The sequence below is a fragment of the Pseudopodoces humilis genome, chromosome 5, assembly GCF_049639895.1.
Source record: "Pseudopodoces humilis isolate 2021_Gansu_Grassland_sample_001 chromosome 5, ASM4963989v1, whole genome shotgun sequence".
NCBI classification, from domain to species: domain Eukaryota; kingdom Metazoa; phylum Chordata; class Aves; order Passeriformes; family Paridae; genus Pseudopodoces; species Pseudopodoces humilis.
This window is the reverse complement of record NC_142204.1, coordinates 2,244,983-2,254,616: the sequence shown is the minus strand read 5'-3', so window position 1 is coordinate 2,254,616 and position 9,634 is coordinate 2,244,983. Positions and strand designations below refer to the sequence as shown.

Below are 9,634 nucleotides of genomic sequence, written 5' to 3'. Positions count from 1 at the left end.
TTGTTCTTATATATTAACAAATAAGTTTTCTATATCTACTTATGTAAATAAAACTATGACTAACTTACAACCAATCACTCTTTGTGCTCCTAAAAACTGCAGAATCATGGAGAAGGAAGAAGGAGAGCTAAAAACCACACCTTTTTTTCCCTCCATCTTTACTCCATGTATTAAACCCTCTAAAATCTACATTTTTCACTTCAGTGACATACTAAACATTCTGCTACTTTCTACTTAATTTTTTATAAATCCTGGTTTACCCAGGGATATTTGGAAGCCTTTCTGTCAGTGACAAATAGGATTAATACTTTTTTGGAGAAGAGGACAAACAGAGAAATGTTTCTCCATTTCTGGATTTTTACATCCTCTCAGGGTGGTTTTGGGCAGCACAGGACACTGCAGGGCATGCTGAAATGCCCTTTCCACCTAAATGGGGTGGAAAAGAAGTTGAAATCATACACCAAGTTTACTGGGTCATCTTTATGGACAGCACAATCCAGCTTTGGGGCAAATGATTAAAAAGGGTGTAAATGTATCCATCCATGGGTTTTTTTGCATGCTACATGGATCACCTACCAAAATCAACTCTGCAGCTCAGAAACCAATCTCATCAGGCATGGGGATCCCTCTGTGCAGATAGAGGCTTCTCTAAAACACATCCTAAATCAGATCTAGTCACACTGGAGCTCCCCGAGTCACTGGAGAGAAGAAAAGAGTGGGAGGCCACTATTAATCTCACCTAAGTGAAATATCTAAAATAGTTCTGATGATTCACATCCTAAAAAAGACTGCTAGTCCTTCTTATCAACAAAAGGAGCCAAGGGAGAGCCTTGCTCAAGTGGGGGGATATTTATAGTGCAGACGTGTCCGAGGAGGTGAGGTCAAGCCTGTCCCATCAGTCCCCCTTGGTAAAGAAAACAGTGTTATCAGGAACATGCTTCATCAAAAAAGGCAGCAGCTCTTCCTCCTCTTCCAACTTGGCATCATGGTTGTTTAAATTGAACTTGAAAAACTTCCTGTCCATTTGCAACAGCATTACAAGGACTTGTGAGGATGATCTTTGGTGCCTTTTGCAGAGCTGGAAGTGGCCAGGCTGTTTTTGGACATTGATTTATTTGCATGAATGAACTCCTGCAGAGATACCTATGGCATGGTTCTACCAATGCAATGGAAATTGCCACTGAAGACTTCTGAGCTCTGGTCTCTACAATTTTTACATAATAAATGCTTATTATGTGAATGAATAGGCAGGGAAACTCCATTTTAAAAACAAATGAATCTTTTAAGCACACTGCAAAGATAAAATGCACAAAGCTGTTGCAAAAAGAAGGCAAGGTAGAAATCTCAAGCTTTCCCAGAAACCTCATTACTCAGAGCTCCATTAGGTGGATGAGCAGGCTAGAATTCAGGATTATTCATGCTTTGCAATGTCTAGCTCTCTTCCTGTCTGTCCATCGAGGCTGCTGTCGTTAAGGGCTCTCCCAGGAATCTCACAAGAAATGCGCTGACAAGATAGGAAGGTTGCATTTCAAAGCCTGCTCTTTATTTCTGCATCCAGAGGAAAAAAAGAGTTGTGGGCAGTCTGGCCCTCTCCCTCTGCAGACAGGGGGACCTGCACAATTTACTGCAAGGAAAACAAAGACCAGGATCCAAGGATCAAGGTGATCACAGCAAAACTGAGGTGAGCACAGCAAAAGGAGAATGTAAAGAGCTAAATTCAGCATTGTGTTTTCAGTCAGGAGTTCTGTGGTCACCAGTGGACACGTTGGACACACGAGGGCTGGACCTGGACCTGCATGACAAAGGCACTTCCTCACCTCATCCTTTTTTCCCAATCCTGCTCCTTTTTCCCAATGCTGTCTCAGAGCTGGACAAGATCACACATTCACACTTTCTGCATCCACTTGAGACAGCTCTTCAAGTGACCTGCTTTTACAGAAATGCTGACTTCAGTGGAAATTATTGTGCATCACACTCAAAAACAGGGACATAGGAGGCAAACCTATTAAGCACCTTCTGTACCAAGACCAAACAGCCAGGCTTTGTGGAGCCCTTTTTTCTCATCTCCATGAAAACCAAGTCAAAGCTACAAAGCTGCACAGCTACTGTCAGCTGTGAAAAACTGGCTATCATGGTGGGAGAGAGCTTTGCTGGAGGAACAGAGAGAACAGAACAAGCAGATAAAAATTATTAAGAGGAAAACAGGTCACTCGGTGTTTCTCTCACGTGGGTGGCTTTTTCCAGTTAAAATATAAAAAAAAAATAAAAATCCTCCTTTTCCCCCGTGAATCGCTGGAATGCAGACAGGACTGTAAAATATAAAATGTGATCCAGCTGGAAATCCATAGCTCAGCACAGCAGTTCTCAGGCTTTTTCGGATGTATCTCCCTCTCAAACCCATTCCACACTTGACCCTGTCTCCCCCCATGTAAGCACCTCTGACAAGGAGCCTGAAGCTGGCAGGACACACCACGGAGGAAGGTGTCATGCAACAAAAAGGCTCTGTGGGAGCACCTGGGTGGTACTTTGTGGTTGGATGGAGAAGTTTAGGATGGGGACACATCAGGGGACAGGGAAAAAAAAAACACAAACCTGAGAAGATGCCACAGTAACCAAAGACCTCACCCAAAACCAAGTGATGACTCTTCCCCCCCTAAGAAAAACGAAGGACCTTGTTGTGCAGACAGCAGCTTTCTATGGAAACCATTTTGGCACTTGCCAGTTGTTGTCTTTCATTGTTCTGGACAAAGATGTCAGTATTTCTGGTGGATTTTGACCAAATCTGATTCATGCTTTCCAAGCTAAGAAAACAGAACCAAAATCCAAGCTCCTGTGGAATTTGAGTTCTAAGGTATCAGAAGGGAAGGGCAGAAAAGCTAAATAAAGAACTAGAGGACAATGGGATATAAAATACTAGTTAAAAAGAGGTATTTCTGGCCATGGAAAACACTTAAGCCAACCACACAGAAGTGAAAGCACAGAACATAAGATTTCCAGAACTGAAACAAAATACTTTTAATTTCTGTAGGGTGTCCTAAAGCTTTCACCTGAGCAAACGAGGTCTGGGAAAGTTTATTCTGTTTTGCCGTTGTCCAACAAAAATTAAGTATCAGTTCCCACAACATGCCATGGAACTGAAATGTGTATGTTGATGTACTTTAAAAACTCCTTTAGAGATATGGGTTGAAGTATGTAAAAACAAAGCTCATGAGTTTTGCATCACTAACGAGCACTTTTTGCACTGATGTGTTAGGGAAGGTTGCAGAATGAGAATATATTTATTCTTCTATCAGCTACACTACTGGGATAACTCACATCAGTCCACATATTTCAATATAGGTGTAAGGGGGGATCTGAACTGTCTTTCTTAAAACTCAACTTGACATTTGACAGCATGCAAAATAAATAATAATCAATAAATTTCCACAAATTCTGAAAGGTAGAGAGAAGAATACAAGAGCCCTTGGGGGAAAAAAAAAACAACTAGTACAAGAGTATCTGAAATCCAAGGCACCTTCCAATTCCTGTTCTTTTTAATTTGGTATTTGCTCATTGCTGAGCACCTTTTGTCATGCAGCCCTGACTGGTCTGGTGGAGCTGCTGAGGCAAGACTAAATCTGGGATCTAATTCTAGGTCTAGCAACCCTAGATGATGACTGCAGTTTATTCCACAGCAGAACTAACTCACCCTCACTCCGCTTGTTAAACCACAGGGCAGCTCTGGCAGAGAAAATGTGCTGCCTCTCAGGAGAGGCTGATCAGCCTCGCTGAGCCCACAGGGTGTAATCTTATTTTCCTGTGCTCACTTTACCACAATGCACTTGCTCCACCTGTTGTCCACTTGCTTTTCTACAGCTGTAATTTGTGCAATTCCTTTGCCTGTAGGGATACTCGGGGATCTTTATGACTGCTTTCTCACTCCTAGCACTGCATCACTGCCTTCCATAGAGGGGAAAAAAACCCTGCAGCTCAGGAATAGCTGAAAAATAGCTGAAAAACCACAGATCTTAGAGTTGCTCAGCTTTAATCATACATTATCATTGTTGTTGTATGAGTAATCATCTTGTTACTGAGAGCCTGACAAACGTCTGTCAGGAGAGCAGGATGCACTGGTAATTAATTAATTATTAATTATCCTCAGTCTGGGTTATGGCATTAATAGCACATGCACATTCCTACTTTCCAGCTCTTCTGCTAGATTAACACCAGGAACAAGGAATAAAAAATGGCTTTTACTGAAAGAAACAGGTACTTCCACTACACAGCTCTGGCAGCACCAGGATAATGACACACCACGAGTGTTCTTTTTTTCAGTTTTTTTTATTCAGTTGTGCCATTTGTTCCTCATTGGTAGAAATGACCAAGCTGGAAGATGGCACCAAATTCTGCCTGGTTCCCCTGAGGCCACCAGCAGCCCAAATGTGAGCATTTGCTGCCACACTGCTTTCCTGGCAGAGAGAAAGAAAATTTCTTTCCCCAAATTAATACTTTCATGCAAGTACCAGACTGAAGGTGAGGAAATACGTGCTGTGCTGAGGGGGAGCTGGGACAGACCTGAGGAAGAGCATGGCTCTCTTAATGAGGCGGTAATGCTTGCAGAGACAGCATTTGTAGTGCCAGGGCTCCCCTTAGGGCCACAACTGCTTTCTGAAGCCTGGTAAAAGTAATTGCAGCGCCACAGCAACAAGCACAGAATAATCCGAGCTGGAAGGGATTCACAAGGCTCAACTGAGCTGTGGGTCAATGCCCCTCCTTTTAAAAGAAGTCATCTTCAAGCCACTCCATTGCACTGGGAGGGACAGCACAGCTCAGCAGCAGCTGTAGACTGGTGTCTGCTGCCCTCCCCTGCTCTGTCAGCATAACGGGAAGGGCAAGAACAGGGAGCCTCTTCCCCTGCTCCCCCTTTTTTCTGCAGCATGGGGACACGACCTGGCTGCTAAATTCTGCTGGAATGGCCCCAAGAAGGCCTGGCTGCTGAGAAACAAGGAATAAGGCAGTGGGAAGAGTGCCATGCCACAGCCATCCTGCTCTCTGTGCTGAGCTGAAGTTCTCTCTTATATCCACCCACCCCCCAGAACCTCTGACCACCGTAACACAGGGCAGAGGCAGCAACACCTGCTCAGCACAGGTCTCAAAGGGAGATTCCAAACCCTTCTGCAGCCTCTGCTTGTATCATTAATCAGTTCCCACCAGAGTTCTGATTCAGAGTGCTTCCCTGAGCACCAGAGCTGTCACATCAACTTCCTCTCCTGCCCACAGGAATTTAAGGCTGAGGAGATGCTGAGGCCAGCAGAGAAGACAGACAAGGCAAATGTCCTTTATGGTAAACTCTGAGAATGAGCACTCTCCACAAACTAAAATGAAAAAAAGAAAAAACAAAACAAAAAAGGAAGAAGAAAAGCCAAGTTGAAATTTTGCAAATGTGACTAGGTAGAGTCAGTGTCTCCTCAGGCTGTGAACAGCAGGTTCATAGCAAAGTCCTTGGCACAAAGGTATGACAGACTGAAAGCAAGCTGGTCTTCAGATGGTCTTTTCCCAACAAAAGAAACAGTGGGCACTGCTCTGGAATAATCTGAGGTGTTACTAAAGCAAAGTACAGACTGGGGGAAAGGGAGGGAATACACCTTAAAATACCAATACAATTTGGAATTGGCTGACAGCAGTGCCACATTAACTGCAAAATGATAAACTTAGATCTGTTCCATCCATCCCACTCAATCTCAACACAAGACCAAGTTTTAAAAAGGTCTGTTTCTTTAGTATGCTTTTTTTAAGCCCCACAGCTGTCTTCCCCACTTCTAGCTGAATGTTCAACGTTTTTAGGATTTTTATACTGCCTCCCATCCTCCCAGCACTCAAGGCTTTCCCAGCAATAAGAGGCAGCCCTCAGCAGGTTTGCAGTTCCATGTGGCTGTCACTGGAGCTCCAACTCTGCTTGGCATCAAAGTGCTTTGGAGACACACCATCAAAAAGTAATGCCTCTTACTAAAAGGAAAAGCAAGCATGGGAATTGGTAAGCATTTGTTTAGATCCACTGTTGTGGAACTAAAGTTCCTTGTTCCCAAGTAAATGTCCCCATAGTTTTGAAGGGGTATGTATTCCCTCCAACACTTCTTTCCATGTAAACACCAGGAAGTGTTGGCTCCAGCACTATTTAAACCCAACTGACTGCATGATGTGTGATAAACAACTGCTTGAGTAGTTTTGGAACCCTGAAGGTCAGTTTTATTTACTTATCAGTCCTGAAAAGGAAACAAACGGGTTAGGAGTAGAAGGAAAAAAAAAGACTGAAGCCAAATTAAATTTTATTTTAGATGATTTATTGAGTTATAAAGAACCTGCCAGCTCCACCATATTTACAAAGATTTTCAAGAGGATCTAGAGCTATTACTGCTACTGAACCACAAGTTAAAAATGCATAAACAAACCAAATCAACCACATCCATTATGTTAACATTATGTAAAAACACCATTTACCTTATAGGACTTTGAGGACAGGGAAAAATGCTTCCCAACCACTGATCTCTAAAGCAAGATTCTCATTTCTCCCTCTTGATGCAGCTATGCCTGAAGATCAGAAATCCTTATGCCACTGTTGATGGAATTTGGTTTCTGTTCTTCAACAGACATGGTTTCTGAATCAGGATTTTAATTAAAGGTTTATTAATTTAGTTTAAAAGGTTACTCAGAATTGCAAGGCATTAAAATAATCTTAAAGAAAACGGTGAAATCCCCAGTTGGTTCCACTTGATACTTTTGTGAGGTGTTATTGCTGCCAGATGTGCACATAAAATCCTGCCATCACTTTGGAGCCACAATCCAAGCAAACAAATTCAAACTTCCCAGAGCACTGTCACTGTTCACATCTCACGCAGCACCTCCTGAAAACATCACACCTGTGTTCTCCTCTTCCTGTCCATGACTCAAAGGATGATTTCAGTCAATTCCATCCATTCAGCTGCAAGTAATGCTCCCTAAATTCCCTCACCCACTTTTCCATTCTCCTCCTTGCCCACAGAAGAGCTCATGGGTTCTCTGAGACAAGGGAAAGAAAAGATTCAGCTGGGTTCATTTCCAAGCATATTCCAGCTGCGTGTCACATCCTGAAGAAGTTCCACATTATAATTGCACAATGCCAAAGGGATATGGACGTGGCCTGGGTGCTCACACACCTGGATGCATCCAGTTCCCACTGGCAACAGGTGGCTCTGCTAGTCTGGTTTAAAGTCCACAGTAACACTTACTTGATACTGAGCTTCATACATTATTTAATGTTTGGGGAAGAGTTTATTCACTTGAGTGCCAGAAAGCCTTCTCTCAGGGTTTCCACAGGTGAATGTTTGCTGATCAGCAATTTAATGCTGTGACACTCACTTGTAAACTACCAACTAAGATTCAGAGTTACCCTAAGCACAGAAACTAAAACCCCAGAAACTAAGTCAGTATCAAAATTAAGTAGCAGAGAAGCTGCCAATAGCATTTCAGAGGAAAAAAAGCCAAAACAACCAAAAAACACTGAAATATCTCTTGTACAAAGAAAGAGGAAACCTACCAGCTTTATGTAGCATTGTTCCTACTGCAAGGGCTACAAAAACAAAACCAAAGAGAAGCCCAAGCACCATTCATGCATGAGAAACTACCTTCTATAAAGAAGAATGTTATGGAGTACATGCTACTCTAATGTGAGCTGGCATCAGACTGCAAAGCCTTGCTCCACACGTCAGCAAGACTGTCAGAGGCACACCACACTGTCACACTGCTCTCCTCCAAGGAAAAAACATCCTCTCACACTTAAAAAGCAAGTTACAGAGCTGCTCACTGCTGCAGCAGCAGCTCCTCTAGGATTTTAGAACTTTAGGGTCACATCAAGGAAATGCTCATCAACATTGAGATTTGTAGCTGGGCCATGCTGAGAACACATTCAGCTCAAGCAGCACAGGAGGCACCCATGTTGATATCCAAGGTCAGAATCAGATGCTCAGGTGTTGAGACAATGGGTCAGATATAAACTTTTTAACAGTTTCGTATTTGCAGGTAAGATTAAGAGCAAGTCTTCAAAAGTGGAATTACCTGGTGCCTGTGTAGACAACAAGAACACCAGGCTGCCACACCTGATACACTGCATCCAACCACAAGATGAACTGGTCAAATCCAGTGCCAAACAACAGCAAGGCCACACTCTGCAGGAATCAAGCTACAATTGTGAGGAGAGGTTTACAGGGGACCACCTTCAGGCATGGCAGAATATCCTTCCTTACCAGCAGGATGGCTGAATGAGCTGCACCCAGCAACACTTCTGACATGCTTCATGCATCTCTTCCAGCCCTTCAGAGAATTTGATAAAGATAATGCCACAGTAATGTTACTGTGGAACACATTTATCAAGATACCTTTGCAACTCAGGAAAGAGGGGTTTTTCCCTAGGTCACTTTTGCTGAGGTGAGCAGGAATTATTTATCAACTTGACAAAGGGGTGATCAAACCTCTAGTATATCTTACCAAAGTCTTTCAAAGTTATTCAGGTCCCTCACTAGGAGCTACATGATAAACAGAGCAGAAAACCTTTGTGCTTCTTTTGTGGATTAAAGTCTGATTTAAATCCTATTACTGCAAACCAGCAAAATGCAGTGATGCTAGGCTTTGCAAAGATGGTGGAGGAAAAGGGATTCCATCTGGATTCCTTAAAAACTGAATAAAGTGTAAACTCTAATAGTCAGAACATCTCTACAAAATTCTCTGGACCGTGAACTGGCCACAGAAGACTCAGAAAAACAAAGGCAGAGAGTTTTCCAGCTGGAAGCATTCTGAAAGACTGAAGGAAATCCATTGAGAACAAATTGACATGGCTGTTGTGACACAGAAAAATCATATTTGATAACAGAGTTACCTGGTTCCATTTTATCAGTGACAGTTTTAGTGCCTGTAACATCCTGGACTTTAATTAGTCCAGTAAGCTGCTGCTTCTCTCATTAACAGATGAGGATTGATTGTTGGTAGACACCAAGAACACATCCCATTATTTCTCTACTGGACCATCCTCAGTGGTGGATCTGGGGCAGACTGCCCTGCAAGTTTTCATTACCTGAATCATCTCTTCCTTTTCCAGTATAGAAAACCTCACGCTGCAAACTAAATTCCAGTTTTTGAAAAGGCAGAGGGTTAAACTACCAACCTGAGACTCAACAATTGTCCCTTCCAATTATTTAGTGCTTGAAATTGAGACATTCACACAGCACAACCTAGCAGTCATACACACACCCTCACTTACTACCACACTGAACACAGCTGTGATAGAGAGTAGGATTTTACTTCTCAGCAGCTTTTACTTTCCCTTGATCTTCCACTTTTTTGATGGCAGCTTGGATAGCTTCTTGATCACCCAGAAACTGGTGAGGGCCCAGAGGGTGCAAATTCTCATCAAGTTCAAGAAGTATGGGCACACCAGTGGGGAGGGTGACATTGATGATGTCCTCATCGGAGATGCCTGCCAAAGGAAAAAGGAACAGAGTTACACCTTCAGCTTCCTCAGTGCCTGTTTCTGAGGTTTCCTGGTCTTACAACAGTCAAGGACAACTTCCAACCCCCATCAACACCAGCAGCCACTCAAGGGTCAATTCCCAGCTGGGCCACAGCT

At 43.0% G+C, this 9,634-nt stretch overlaps 1 protein-coding gene across 2 annotated transcripts in view; it reads right to left on the bottom strand.

Annotated features, from left to right (window-relative positions):
• Positions 1–6,298: 6,298 nt before the first annotated feature.
• Positions 6,299–9,634, bottom strand: part of BPGM (bisphosphoglycerate mutase) — a 34,677-nt gene continuing 31,341 nt past the window's right edge. For both annotated transcript variants that reach the window (XM_088055300.1, XM_005530567.3), the window contains one exon: positions 6,299–9,484. In XM_088055300.1, coding sequence (XP_087911426.1) covers positions 9,306–9,484 — 179 coding nt within the window. In that variant the 3' untranslated portion in view covers positions 6,299–9,305. The remainder of the gene's footprint in view (positions 9,485–9,634) is intronic.